This window comes from Aulonocara stuartgranti (genome assembly GCF_965226115.1).
Source record: "Aulonocara stuartgranti genome assembly, chromosome: 2".
Classification (NCBI taxonomy): Eukaryota; Metazoa; Chordata; class Actinopteri; order Cichliformes; family Cichlidae; genus Aulonocara; species Aulonocara stuartgranti.
The window spans coordinates 16,880,927-16,896,714 of record NC_138940.1 but is presented as its reverse complement, the minus strand read 5'-3'; the positions used below and the strand labels follow the sequence as shown (position 1 = coordinate 16,896,714).

General features: G+C 43.2%; 1 protein-coding gene across 2 annotated transcripts in view; it reads left to right on the top strand.

The window, feature by feature from the left end:
- The window catches only part of fat2 (FAT atypical cadherin 2), a 92,754-nt gene that overhangs the window by 10,268 nt on the left and 66,698 nt on the right, over positions 1-15,788 (top strand). The window contains exons 1-3 of one of the 2 annotated variants that reach the window (XM_082550954.1): positions 1,662-2,309; positions 5,631-8,897; positions 10,027-10,338. In XM_082550954.1, coding sequence (XP_082407080.1) covers positions 5,639-8,897; positions 10,027-10,338 — 3,571 coding nt within the window. In that variant the 5' untranslated portion in view covers positions 1,662-2,309; positions 5,631-5,638. Of the gene's footprint in view, positions 1-1,661; positions 2,310-5,630; positions 8,898-10,026; positions 10,339-15,788 lie in introns of those variants that run through there. The other variant, XM_082550953.1, reaches the window with a different exon arrangement.

Genomic DNA, 15,788 nt, shown 5'->3' with positions numbered 1-15,788 from the left:
TTTATAATACTGCTCCGACTAAGGGCTTAATTCTCCTGTAATTTATGTAATTATATTTACTTACAAATAGTTAAAGGTAAGACCAGGGGCGATTCTAGGATCAGAGCTTTGGGGGTGCTGAGCACCCAGAGAGCTGCCCATCCAGGCAAGGTAAACTTTCCTCATCACGATGAGACTTCTTCCCTGTCTCTGTCAGTCCCTGCATCCTTAAATGTCTCCCGTTGTCCCGAGTTCCCTCTGACTGTCCCCTTGGTGCATTTAAACCCCTGGTCCTCCCTGTCCTCGTCCTCTGTTGTCTTCATCTCCATTATCAGTCATCACAATTTTACCATCTCTGTGCAAGTCTGCAAATTTCTTTATTAAATCATAAGATTCTTAAATTCATCAAGTCTCTCTGTGCCTGGGTCCTCGTCACAAAACATGACATCACTGTTTTGTACATTTTAACACAATTTAATCCCCACATTTGTGAAAGAAAAGCAAAACACTTTTTTGGAAAGTCTGTAACAAAACCATCAAATCTGATCAAGGTTATTTAAATGCTGCAAAAGAAGAATGGATTGGAATTTTTAAAAAATACATATACTAATAATTGATGGCATTCATATAGCAGGGCCCTCAAAGCACTTTACAATTCTGGTGGAGGCAGGTACACTTGGTGACAGAAGCGAGGCTGCCATATCGCGCCATCGGCCCCTCACCAGTAGGCGGCAGGTGAAGTGTCTTGCCCAAGGACACAACGACCGAGACTGTCCGAGCCGGGGCTCGAACCGACAACCTTCCGGTTACAAGACGAACTGCCAACTCTTTGAGCCATGATCGCAGTTTCCTAACCTTAATTACTGCGGGATAATAATGAATGATGCTCACTGTGAGTAAAAAGTAAGCTGGGTGCATTTTTTGGACAGAGATTCACTTTTAAAGTGTATTATAATACAATAGAGATACATAAAAATACACTCCAAAAATAGAAGAGTCCTTGAAATGTACAAAATATTATTAAAAAATGTAAAAAAACTGAGACACCTTAGCCTCTGGTACAATGTATACAATGTATGAAAAGATCTTTACTGCAGATACTAATATGGCTCTGCAGATTTTTTCTTTTCTTTTATCCTCTGCCGCCTCAGCTTGAGGTTGGCAAATCTGTCTATCACATTTTGGTGTTCAAGTCTCTCAAGCATCTCTTTCTCAACTGACATCACAGCCAGGTGCTGGAGTCTGCTTTGACCCATGGTCCTTCTCAGCCAGGTATGGAGCTGACTCAAGACACTAAAAGACCTCTCACAGCTCCAGCTGCTAACTGGGTTTGTTAGGACAACCTGAATAACAGTTTTCAGTTTGGGGAAGATCTGATTATCCAGAAGATTGTACAATGTTAACATATCTGGAATGGCACCAGCCTCACTCTTGAGCTTCAAAAAGTCTCTGGCAACCGTGACTTCCTCTGACTTAAGCTCAATATGGTAATGCAGTGCCAGGGCTGACAACCCAGTTTGTTTTGCAGACTGTGTATAGCAGCTTTAATCCGGTTGTTCAGTCTGACGTCACTAGCCGTGTCTGGGTCTAAACTCCGCTGCAGGTCCATATATCAAACGATCACTATGGCATTACTGAGAGTTGAAAAACTGTCTAAAGTCTTTCATCTTTAATAAAATGATCAGCATTCTACTCTACCAGGTGTAACAATTGAGTTTAACATCCAGGCATCCATGAAAATGGAATTTATGACATTTAACGGAGTTAGAAGTTAGCAGGGAGTTAGCTCGCTAGCTTCTATCTAAATACAATATAGCATGTCCTGACTGCGGGGTTTTGGAAACAAATTAAAACGTAGCCTACAGCTCTGTTATCACTTCCAGCATAAATGAAGACAGAAAACTAAACAGCAGTGACGTTTGTAGGGTTACTGAAGTTGGGCTAGCTTGTAGCTTTTCCAACTATTTATTTATAAGTGACTTATGTATGTATGTATGTATATATATGTATATATTGTACTATTCTTAGTTAGCGTATTGTCTGTCTTGTCTTAATGTTGGTTTAAAATGGAGCACTGTAACAAAAAATAATTTCCCCCAGGGATCAATAAAGTATTCTGATTCTGATTCTGATATAAAGATGTGCTACGTGACAGCTAACGACACAGCTATGTTAGCATAATATAAACAAGCTAACTTTTTTTCCACTCTATAAAAGTTAACGTGAGTGTTGTCGGTGGTCAGGAACAAATGTAATCGCATGGCAGGATGCTGTAAAAGGACCAAACTTCAGCCAGGAGAACAACTGAGATAATCCATCCACAATACGAGGTTAGTCATTCATATACTGCTGCATGGGCTGGGCTGTAGTTACATCCTAAGGTTTTAAAAACTGAGCTTAAATAAATGATTAGCGGTAATAAAAGCCTAATAAAAAAGAAGTCCTCTCTCAGTTTACTTTTAACCAAAAGGCAAATAAACAAACCACATGTACATCTAATAAAGGATATAAATATTGAAACACTGATCCAACATTATCCTTTATTGATGGATCATTTGATTTTACACTTTTACCTGAATGTGGCTCCTTTTTTTGAAAAAACTACCTCATATCCATTATGAACCTGGCTGTCTCTCTGTACACAAACAAACACACACACACACAACAGGAGTTATAAGGTTAATGGGCATCCAGTCAGTTAGCTAGTTAGTACCTTGGGTTCAATATCGGCACATATGACAAAATAACCAGTTTCTCTCATTACATTTAAAACAGGACGGTGGTAACAACAGTAGGCTGCGGACAATGTTACGTTTTACATTTTAAATAGGCTGCATACATTTAAATGGGAGCAACAGGACGGTCAAATGTTGCTGATTTTACTACAAAGCAGGACGGATTGTAGGGTAGCAAACATAGTCGGAAAACACGTTTTCAACACTGCAGGTTACCTGGTGTAATATTTTTCAGCTAAAAAGAAACATGGCCTGACTCCTACCTAACTATATAAAGAGTAACTGAAGGTTAAATGCAGCTAACATGTCCTGTTTTAAGCCAGGCACTTACACCTCTGCTCCGCTGCGTCTCAGCCACCATCGCTCTGGCAGCAACGGCGCTAGAGCCCGAGCAGGGGAGAGCTGGAACAAACCACTTTGGGAGGGGGGAGGGGTTATCTATACTTTTGTTGTTAAAATGTTCCATCTCAATTACGTACTGTATGCTTTTTATATTTTTAGTAGTGTGTCCCACAAACAGCAAATATTGTCAAAAAAAAGTAAGAAATCTTTGGGGGTGCTTTGATTCATTTTGGGGGTGCTGAAGCACCCTCAAAAATGGGCTAAAATCGCCCCTGGGTAAGACCATTTAAATAAGGAGGTAATAAGTCAGGTTTTAAGTAAGTAAGTTTTAGCGCTTGCGTAACAATATTTCCCAGTTTTACATTATAAGCACGCTTTTACAGGAAAAGAGACATTTGGACTGTGATTATAAAAATAAAGATGTCCCAAAATGTCCACATTTCCAGGCAGCATAAATATTCTCGGTGGAGAGATCAGCGATCTGTGAGGTGTCCTAAAAAAGTCAAGTCAAACCCTGAAGCAGTGCATCTAAAATGTGCCGGTCACAAAATAGACGTGAGCACCAGAAAAAAATGATGGTGCAGAAAGCCTGGCTAAATTACAAAACACCTTGCCTCTCTTTTGAATTCCAAGCTGTGACGTTGGCGTTTGTAATCTGATCAACTGTCACCATGTGAGTGGAGATAACACCCCTCATACCTGTCACCGTCCAGTGAAAGCTCCAGCGCCAGCCTACCTGGAGACTCGGGACCAAACCATCAGCGCGTCCGGGAGTGCTGTTTTCCTAAACCCACATGAGTGTGAGATCGTGTGAGATACTGGTATTCATAACTTTCTGCCACAATAAGGCATCTTTTGTCTTGCCCTTTTGTGTGTTCAGATTTGTTTAGACAACTGAAACCGAATGGTTGGTGTGAAGGTGTGAAGATATTCTATTTGAAATAGCTTATTTTTGTGGAGGAACCGGAGGTAGAAGGGAGAACTTTTCATACCTCTGATCTTGGAAAAAGGAGTTTGTTCCTTCCAGATTCCTATGATTGGATGAACTGTCAGAGACGCAGTGAGGATGGTGTGGGCATCCTCATTATTTTCCAGATTCCTTGGACACATCAGACTCTTTGTACTCCTCTGAATAAAGGGAGCTTCACTTTTAAAGCAGTTGTGTGATTCATGGTTTTAGGTCATTTGTGAGTTACTTTTAGCTTTTTGTGTCCTGATGGGGTTGATCTTTCTGCCAGCACGCCGTGTACACACCATCAATCAGAGGCTTGGACCACATGGACATGATGAACCACAGGAAAACATTAGCATAGGTAGATATGGCGATTCCAGAGATGCTGAAGAGTTATGCTACAATGCTGATGTATGGAAACATGGATTAGGTTCAGAAGGATATTGTGGGTCATGATTTTGAAAGACAAACTTTAAAGTGTAAGACAACACTGGCAGTGACATCCTTAACTTTTGATGTATGTCTTCATCAGATTTGAGTTTTAGGCCTCTACATCATCACGGGGATGTCTTCATCCTAACCCCCTTAAATTATTTCGTTTGTATAAACAAATTGTGAGCAATACATTGGACAAAATGCTGAATGTAGCAAAAATGGAAAAAATCTTTTGATTTTTTTTGCATGATCATCGTCATCATCATCAGGTTTGGTCCAAGTCCATCTTTTCAGAACATGTTCAGCTGCTGCTGCTGTGACTCATTTATGCAGAAAGTGTAAACAGGTTAAAACCACTGTCTTTCCCTAAGGCTAACCTGGTTTAGAGTCTGAAGTTTCCCAGGAAGTCAAAGAGAAAGTAAAAAAAGGAATTATAACTGCACCATATGCCTCCAACCTCCCAACAGACACTGTAGGTCTGTTACTCAGGTCCGTTATTTCTCGCTGCAGCTGGCGCATGAATTGAATCTGATTAAAAAGCATTGTCTTTCAGAACACCTTATAATAAAAGATGCTGTTAAACTGGAAGAATAAAAGACAAAACACACATGTGAGCTTTGTAGAGTTGGACATGAATGTGGGCTGCAGGTAGTGATTGTTGGTTTTATATGTTTAACTTTTTGATCAGGTCTTCCCTGTAAAAGGTTATGGGTGTAGCAGTTTAATGACTCATGCCTCCACGGATAAGTGCTCTCAGTCTCTGAGCCACCCACCATCACTTACCACTCCTCCACACATCGTTGCAATGACTCAAGGCGATTATTGGGACAACTCTGCGCTGCTGATATTCAGCCTCAGAGAAATGATTAGGGGGTATTTGGGCTGCCAACTCTCTGAAAAAGCTTGTTGGCCTGAAACAATCCAGCGTTTTACTGGTTTTACGTTTTGTCAAGACAAGTTAGGACAAGAGTGAGACGCCTCTCCGCAGCCTCCCCTCGGCTGTTGTGTCAATATGCTTTCTCTGTTGTACTCTTTGTGCTCGAGCTTCAGGGAAGTGATTGGTCTATTTACAAAATAGCTTGGAGTGTACATTTCATGTCTTGTCGTGTGATACTGGCAGCTGTTGTCTCTCCCTAAAGGCTTTTCTTACATGACTTTTATTCTTCTCTTTTCTGTCTTTTTTACAGATGTGAAAATGTTCAAAAAGGGGATTATGATGGCAGCTTCAGGAGCAATCCTTCTTGTTTTTGCCTCAGTCCTCACATGTGTGACAAGATCTGAAGGTAGTTATAGACTGGGAAAAGGCAGTTCTCCTCTGCTGTTTACACACCACCTCTACAACGCTGCCATCAACGAGAACTCAGCCCCGCGGATGTACGTTGAGACGCAGGTGAAGATGGGCATTGAAGTGACAGATCCGCTGTGGGACATCAAGTACAACATCGTCTCAGGTGACGATGACAGCTTCTTCAAAGCAGAGGCAGTCAAAGTCGGAAATTTCTGCTTTCTCAGGATCAAGACGCGCAGCAGCAACTCGGCTCTCCTCAACAGGGAGGTCCGAGACTCGTACACTCTCACTGTGGAGGCAAAGGAAAGCACTTTTGGCTTCGAGGCAATGACGAAGGTCTTCGTCCAGGTGCTTGACACCAACGACTTAAAGCCTCTCTTCTACCCGGCATCGTACAATGTGGCCATCAGGGAGGACGCTCCTCTAAAGTCAAGTGTCACCAAAGTCAGCGCTACAGACGCCGACATTGGGAGCAATGCTGAGTTTTATTATTCATTCACCAGCAGAGCTCATCCGTTTGTTGTTGACCCTTTCACGGGCACGGTGAGCCTCATCAAGAGGCTCAATCACACTCGCGCACAGCGCTACGACCTCACCGTATTAGCAGAGGACAGGACTAAAAAGATATCCGGTGTTCAGAAATTTGGGAATGTCGCCAGGGTCACTGTAAACATACAAAAGATGACCATGGCATCTCCAGTTATCACACCGCCCCCTGAAGCTACAGTGTCTGCAGATGGAAAAATAGATATCAATGTCCATGTGGAGGAAGGAGTTAAGCCAGTGGAATCCCTCAATATCATTGGAGGGGATCCCCACAAGTGGTTTGAGGTAATCCCCTCAGGTGTGCAGGGCAGTGACTTCCAAGTGATCTCTACAAAGAGGATTATCTGGTCTCAGGCTCGTTTTGGGTTGAATCTTTCACTGCAAGCTAAAGACAGGAGCTTGCCAAGTTTCCTCTCTCCAATCACACAAATCCACATTCCAGCCTATCATTACAGCCCACTGGCATTTTTGGAGGACACCTACATTGTGACTCTGAGTGAGTTTTCACCCCCACAGACTCATGTACTTAAGGTTTCTGTCACCTCAGTTCCCTTTAACGTTACCTTTAGTATCAAGAACAATCCAGACACCTCTAACTTTAAGATCAATCCTAAAACTGGGATTATCATAACTACAGGGAAATTTGATTATGAGAGGAAAGATCGATATGAGTTTGATGTAATGGCCAATCACGGTGAAGCTGAAACTCACATCGTGGTGGAGATAACGGATGAAAACGACAACAGCCCAGAGTTCACACAGACATCCTATCAGGCCACGCTGGATGAAAACAGCCCTGTTGGCAGCAGCGTGTTGAAAGTAGCAGCTTCAGACAAAGACAAAGGCAAAAACGGCTTTGTGACTTACGCGATTGCAAATTCAGGCCCTTTGCCTTTTACAATAGATCCATTCACGGGCATCATCTCTACCTCCGAACACTTGGACTATGAACTGATGAAACGGCGGTATCACCTGAGAGTTTGGGCGTCGGACAGCGGCGGCCCCTTCAGTCAGGTCAGCGAAAGCCCTGTGACAATAACTCTGAACAACATCAACGATAACATCCCTCTGTTCGAGCAGGTGGGCTGCAATGTTACTGTACCTCTGGATTTACCTGTGGGACACGAAGTCGCAAAGCTGTCAGCTATTGATTTAGATGAGCTGCAGCAGCTGAGGTATGTCATCGAGTCAGGGAACGAGCTCCAAGTGTTCGGGATCAACTCTGTGACTGGAGTCATTTCCCTGAAACAACCTATCCCTCTGCTGCAGGGTTCATTCACTCTGAGAGTTGTAGCCACCGATGGGAAGCATCACTCTGAAGCATCGGTTGTCAGGGTAACCATTACTAACCGAGGTGAAGATCGAACGCTGCACTGCAAGGAAACTGGCATTGCCAAACAGGTCACTGATAAACTAATCAAGTCAATCAAACCCATTTTAATCAATCAGGAGGAGGACACATTCTCAGATATCCACATCACCAATCGACATTCTCCCAAGTTTGATACAAGCATTCCCAGTTCGATTGATCTCGTCGAGAACCATCCATTAAATTCAACCATTGTTCAGTTCAAAGCAACAGACAACGACTCTGGGTTTAATAGTAAGCTTGTGTACGCCATCTCGAGTGGGAATGAAGATGGCTGTTTCTCCATTGATACGTTCTCTGGTGATCTTCGGCTAGTTTGTCCACTTGACAGAGAGAGAAAGGGGTTCTACATTTTGAACATCACTGTTTATGACTTGGGAATACCGCAAACTTCTGCGTGGAAATTCATTGCCGTTAACATCATGGATGTCAATGACAATCCTCCTGTTTTCGATCAGCCCAGGTACGTGATCCACGTGCCTGAAAACAAAGAGGTGAATTCGATTATTTTTACATGTCGCACAGCAGACCTGGACTCAGATATGAGTGGTAAAGTCCAGTATTCCCTCCTGACAATGACCGACATGTTCAGGATGGATGAATTCACCGGAGAGCTGATTGTGACGGGTAGACTGGATCGAGAAAGCTCACCCAAGCATGATCTCCTGATTGAAGCAAGAGACCAGGCTACAGTCGGCCCTCAGCTGTTCTCCACTGTCAACCTGGTGGTGATTTTGCAGGATATAAATGACAACCCACCCAAATTTGTGCCCAAAGTGCATAAAATAAAAGTTCCAGAAGATGTTCCTGTGGGCACGCTGCTTGTCTGGGTGGACAGCATGGACTTGGATCTGGGCAGTGGAGGCCTTGTCACCTATAACCTCAAAAACACAGAGAGCGGGATCTTCCATCTCGACTCCTCCACCGGCGCCCTCACCCTCGAGAGAGAGCTGGACTTTGAGAGGCGGCCATCTTACAATCTCACAGTCTGGGCAGTCGACCACGGCCTCCCTCGCTCCTTGTCATCGTCATGCTTCGTGGAGATCGAGGTTCTGGATGTCAATGAGAACCTCCACCGGCCGGTGTTCTCAGAGTTCGTCTATGAAGCTCTGGTAAAGGAGGACTCAGCTGTAGGGACATCTGTGGTAACTCTCACGGCTTCAGACAAAGACCTGGGCAGAGACGGGGTTGTCAGGTACCACATCCATGATGGTTCTGGCTTAGGAGTGTTCACCATTGATGAGGAAGCAGGTAACTAACACTTGGTGATTCAATTTTTGTTGTTGTGATGTTTTTATCTAAAAAGTAGAAAAGCAATGTTAGCAATTTTTAGTCAGATGTGAAGCCTGATCTCGCTCTCATAGTTTAGCTTAGCAGAAAGACTGGGAAAAGGCCTTTGTCCTCTCCAAAGGTTGCACCATTAAATCTCACCTGGTAACACACTAGGTTTCCATATAGAAACAAAGTTTAGGAGCTAAGAACCAATCTGACTGAAAGCCAAAGCTAACCACCTGCTAAATAAAGCACTGTTTAGCAGAGTGTGTCTTCAGTGAAGGGTAAAGATTATAGACTAGTTCTCAGTAGAAAGGTCAAAGGTCAGAACCGTTGTGCTCTGTAAACAGTAATTAGCACTGCAGCATAAATTAAACGGCACAAGTGTTGCATGGTAACATTTGTCTTTTCCACCTCTCTGACACGCCTCGTGCTGCATTGAACTTTACAGCTGTATGCTCATGTGCTCACTCTGATAGAACGGGACGTGTACTTGCTTGAAGAAGCAGTTCTTCGTCTGGGGTTGTTAAAGTAGTTTGTATATTTTTCCATCAGCATATCCTTTGCAGAGGATACCCTGCGACCTTGCAGCGTATCACAATGTATTCCATTGGCCTGCTGCTGTACTTAAGACTCAAATAAAATCAGACTGAATGGCGTTCACTGTGACAAAAGAGTTATGCTGAAATATGTCTTTGTCTCCACGTTGCTGCTTCATTATCTCTCACTTGGGGCATCAACATTTAAACAGCCTCTTCAGACCACTGTGCAGAGGAGTACATTTCCATTGTGTTCAGGCCTCTGTGCGGGCCTCTTTTCTAGCGTATTAAGCTAACACAAATATGTCACACATTTTGCTGAACAGGGAATAACTTAAAATTTCACAACCCACGTCTGGGCTCCTTTCCAGATTTTTTTTGAATGCAAAGAGACACCTTAAGCTCAGTGACGGCGCAAGTGGCTGCTAGTTCCTCCCGGGCTGTACAGTGATTAAGCATGAACAGATTAGATGGATAAGTGATTCATTCCTGAGGCAGGGCAGCATGTTTGAAACATGTGAATACCAGTGTAGACAACAATGATTTAACTGTACCGTTGGTGTGTTTAGGTGTGATTCGTATGACAGAGATGCTGGACCGCGAGACGGCGCCTCATTACTGGCTCTCCGTCTACGCCACCGATCTGGGGACTGAGCCTCTGATCACCTGGACTCACGTCTTCATCGAGGTCCTGGACATTAATGACAATGCTCCCGAACTTTCCCAGCCGATGTATTTTGCATCTGTCCCAGAGAACGTGGACACGGTCGAATCCGTCATCAAGGTGTCGGCCACAGATGTGGACACGTCCTCTGAGGGGAAGCTTTCCTTCCAGATGCTGGAATCTCACCGATTGCACTTTGACATCGATCCTAACACAGGTGAATACTCTTCAATGAAAAATATAATCAAAGGAGACCTTGATGAATTTCAACATGTCACAGAAAGTTTTCCTGGCTCAGAAAGGTAAAACAAGGTGATATCATGTGAGTTATCTCAGTCGCAAACTGAGGCACAACATTTTAACACCAAGTTTTGAATGGCAAGCTAACCTGGAGAATTTCTTATCCATCCAGACCTTTTCTTTAACTTGTCCAATTCAAGGCTGCAGCGTCACAGGGCGAGCGGCAGAATACACTCTGGACACTTTGCTAGTCTGTCCCACAGAGAGACACACACACACCTACAGTCAATTTAACCTCAACAGTTTATTTAACGTCAGGGGTGTCCAACTTGAGAGCTACTGTCCTGCAGCTTTTAGATGCATTCCTACTCCACCACTGCTGAATAAAATGGTTGGATTACCTCTTCAGTATGCCATCAATTTTGGCAAAGGCCTGATAACAAGCCATTCATGTGATTCAGGTGTGTCGGAACAAAGACTGGAGTTGGACACCCCTGGTGTATGTCTTTGGACTGTGAGAGGAAGCGTGAGTACATGGAGAAAGGCCAAACTGCCCCCAGCTGTACAAAGAGTGTTTAACCTTAATTATGAGTACTCACCAATAAAAACATGGTCAGTACTCTGAACTCTGTCCTTAAAGTTCCTAAACCTTCATAAGATTGAAAAAATAATTTCCAGACCTAGCACTTATTCCATCCAACAGGTAGACATTGTGTTTTTAATTGCAGCTATAATTATTTTGTTATTGAATTTATTATTAGAATATAGTACAAAAGTACAATTTTCCAGTTTTCCAGCTTTGGCTCACGTCTCCTCCCTCCCACTTAAACATTTCTCACCCCTGAATCATGGTATTGAAGCATTCAGTGAGCAGCATATGTGCAGGCAAAAATACAGGAACTCTGGGATGTAATTGGATCAAGTTGCTCAGCGTCATTCTGGCATTTCACGAGCAGCTCGAGCAGAAAAAGAGACTTCATGCTCTCATTGCAATTGATTTACATCTTGATTCAAACTCCCTTTGTGTGTGCAGGACATCTGGCAGGCCTCTGTTGCAGAGTGTTTTGGTATATCTGTACGTGTTACATTTTGATTCATGGGTGAAAAGCTAACAAGCATATGCATGCTTGCAAATGCAGTGTTGCAAGCATGAGTGCAGTATGTGCTGCGGAAGCTAGGTCTGTCTATACCTATACAACAGGGAGCTCCCTGAGAGTCACTCACAGAGTCAGTCACGTGCGACCTGAAATAAAAACTGAGTTAGCATGACGGGAACAATGAGGAAGCCTAAACATCTCTGCCTTCCTCGCTGACAGTTGAAGCTGAATCACCTGGCGAGGACTTTGAAGTTAAAGCTATTGAGCGCAGCATTAGCTGTGATGCTACCAGCCGCTACCAGCCCTGTCCTCGTCCTCTAACATGCTATTTGTCCACGCCCCGAGGCCAGTGTACCGAGGGATTACAGAGATGTCGCTCAGAGACGGGGCAAAGGTTTGCTGCCAGCTGGAGTGTGTCACATTCAAACAAGTATTTTTCTATAAATGCAGGTGTATTTGGTATCCATTTACTCATGCATAGAAGCACAGGATGAATAGTGTTTTGCTGAAAAGGGGTTATTAAATCTCTGTGAACCTTTTTGTATTCTGAGGCTGCAGGCTGAGGACAGCTGACTGACACTGACCCAAATTCTTGCAGAACTGACCGAAGTTTTATTTTTTTTTATCCCTGTGCTGCAAACTAAAAATAATTAAAGTAAAAAAACTCCTAAAACCTGAAGTTCCTCTAACATCTAGCAGAGGCTCCAGCAGTGATAATAAACGTGCAAAAATAAACGTGCATTATTAGGGCTGTGGTCTCTTTGACTGACGGGTGGCTGGTGACCAGTGTTGCCAACTCCTCAGTAAGGAAAATCGCTATTGGCTGTCCTAAAAGTCGCTAGAAGTTGCCAAATGACGTCATCGCCTAATTTGCATAATTGTTCATGCTAATGTAATTGTAACCTACGGTGTTTTAGAGAGAAATAACATCGTGGAAGAGACAAAGTGAGTAAAAAACGCGTTTTCATGTCAAAAAGTCGTCATAAATAAGTCTCCAATACCACCAGAAAAAGTCGCCAGATTTGTCGCTAGTTGCTTTTTAGAAAAAAAGTCGCTAAGGTGATCTGAAAACTCGCTAAATATAGCGACAAAGTCGCTAAGTTGGCAAGACTGCTGGTGACACAAGTGGCTGTAGCTGCTAGCTGCCTGCTAGGCTTCTCCTCAGCTAGCTGGAGTTCCTGAACTGGACCTGTGGACTAGGGCTGGGTATCGTCACTGATTTCTAGAATCGATTCAATTCCGATTCACAAGGTCCCGAATTGATCCACGATTCGATTTAATTCGATTCGATTTAATTCGATTCGATTCAATTCGATTTGAATCTGGGAAATTTTGACAGTCAGAAATATTATAATTCAGATCAGTACATTTACATATTTTTGTATCTATAAAAAGGAAGCTGACACACGCAAGACTTTATCAAAAGTGTGTGCATCACAGCAGATGCCTTTAAAGGCATCTGCTGTGATGCACAGAAACACAGAAAAACATGAAGGTGATTTTCCTGGCCTGGGATTTTATAAAAATATTCTGCAGTACATCATAAACGAAAGAAATCCATTAATCAATAAATGAACATTACCTCTGAAGTTACAGCGGTTTTATTAGAGACACAGTTAAGTGTTTTGCATTTTGCATAATTTTAAAAAGTTTAAATTTGTTCAGTATTGAACGGCAGAAATTAGGTTTTCTTTTTGGAAGTATATAAAACGGAAAGAAAAAAAACGTCGGCCGACAGCGCTGTAAACAACGGCAGACTTGTGCGTAACAAGCAAGCGAATAATGAAGAAAAACTGTTCTTGAAGTACAGAGAGAGAGAGCTGTGCATCGTGGTCGAAGCAAAACAGTAAAAGTAAGAGTGAATACATGACGATGTTTATGTGAAGCGTAGTTTGGATCTTCTTTTGCTGCTGGTTCGGTCAATATTGTTTGGAGAGACATCAAACTAACAGCTTTAGAATCAGCGCATAAAGGGCGTGAACACAAAGCGCGGACCCGCCGACAGATCAGAATCAGCGAGCTGTCGGCTTTTAGCCCCGACTGTGAGAAAGGCGACATCTGACTGATTCTGATCCGCGGGTTGCGCTGTGTGTGCAGAATCCATGTTCCTGCTCTCATTTACTGTCTTAGCTGTTTGGTGGTTGTTGAAATTTTGTGAGGTTTCACCTGAGATTCTGGCATTTCGGGCAAAATAAATTTATATTAAAAAATCGATTCAGGATTTTAATGAATCGATTTCACGTTATCCAAGCCAGAATCGATTTTAATCGATAAATCGATTATAAAAACCCACCCCTACTGTGGACCACATTTGTGCTGTTGGAGCTCTTGCTAATAGTTTTTACATTAAATCGCAGCTTCCACAGGTCCAGTAAACATCAGAACAAATGCTAAACAGGCTTTTTGACTTCGAGGTCTGCAACTGGTTTTTGTGGTTCACTGAAGTCCAAATCAACAGGAAACCTAGTTGCCAGTTTGTGGCCTCTAGAGCTCTGACCTCAGCTTCTTTCAGCTCATACGGGATGAACTGGACTCGAACTGGGACCTCATCTTCTGCCTTCAGTGGTCACTAACACTCCTGGAGCCATGTCGGAGCACAGGCTGTCATAGCTTAAATCAAACAGACTTTTAGGATGTGCTGACATCCTCTCTGACTTTTACTTGTAGACAGCAAACTGAGCTGTCCTTAAAATCCTTTGACAACAAAGAATCAAAGAAATATCGTGTACTAGCTTATATAGATTAGAAAAACGGCGTAAGCAGAGGGAGATCATGTTACCTGGAACCTGTTCCTCTTTGGAACATGACCCACCTTGTCTTACTGTTAACAAATGAACCTCTTATTAGTAATATGAGGGTGAAACCACTCGTGCCTTGACAAGATGAAAGTGACTCATGACCACAGCGCTGTGTCCGTTTCAGGCGAGAAGAATCGAGGAAGCTTCGTGCTTTAATGCAGAAATGCACATGAAACATTGTCGTGTGTGTTTTGAGAAAAAGCATCTCGTGGAACACTTCATTATGTGTTTGTTTGTTGACAAGGCCAGGCAAGTCAGGAATGTGCCCACTTCATTAGCATTTTGCAACAGCAAATTCCTCAAATGGCTGCAGGCTGTTGATGATTCAAAAAGTGATATGATGCGATTGTGTATTTTATATTCTTGATATACACAAAGCACTCACCAAGATGTATGATATTTTTCTTACTATTAACAAATTTACATGAAAAAGAGTCCAACACCTGAGACCAACTTTTATATGAAATCTGTCTTGGGTAGCACATTCTCAGTCTCAGAGCCTGAGACTGAATTATTACGTCTATCGAGACGGGAACGATACACTGTGTAAAGGAAGGATGCAGCCAAAAGCCCAGCTTTGAAGCCTTAATGTGTTTTGGCCGTTGCCATGTTGGCTTTTTGGAGGCAGGAGTGACTGTATGTGGATGAGAGGTTGGAATGCCAAGGCTCCACCGACCTTGTTATCAAGCTGAATCCACAGACTCAGTGGGAATGTCACACAGACACAGATACCTGCTAATTACCCCTCAGTAACATACAAACAAAAATTCTCAAACTTTTTTCTCATTGGCATTTCTGAAATAGTTCTCAGAAATTTGCGATGTCTGAATTAAAAAGCAAGTGAAACTAGTCCACATTCAAAAAAGAAGAGACGTAAAAATGTGATGTGAATCCTGCGAAAAAGGAATGAACGGCCCCTGACGCAGAAGCAGCTGTTTGTCCTCGTGTGGTTTTGACAGGCGTCCTGGATGGCTGAGTGAAAACAGGCGGTGGGGAGGGACGAGGCTTTAGCCGTGATTCCCACATCTGCACTAATGACAGGAACACACTTTCTAACGTTCCCACCTGTCCCTCCCAGCAGGGCTTGTTTGCTCTGTCATAAAAGGACTCGATGACGCTCAGTGGGGCCTCTTTTGCAGCACTTACGACCCCCTCCTCTGTCTGCAGCTCCCACACCTCTTTTGGTTGGAGACACAGAGACTTGTATTTTCCCAGCCTGTTGCTGTGTGTCTAGGACGCTTCTCCCAGCAGCTGCAGACACTTAAACACGCTGATTCAGCAAACTGTCAGCCGCGGTTTCCCTCGCGGTGTCTGATAATCACCTGTCACACAGTTCAGAGGCCGACTGAGCTCAGGCGGATGCGGCGGAAGCATCTGATTGGCTGTGAGTGACCCCTCCTCCCAGTGATGAGTCAGTGTTGTGCTCTGAGTGTAAGGTGACCCAAATTGCTAATTTCCAACTGTAGAGCAGCTTTGGATGACAAAATAGTGGTTTTGTCTTTCAACAGTAAATTCCACTGGTCCTGTAATGT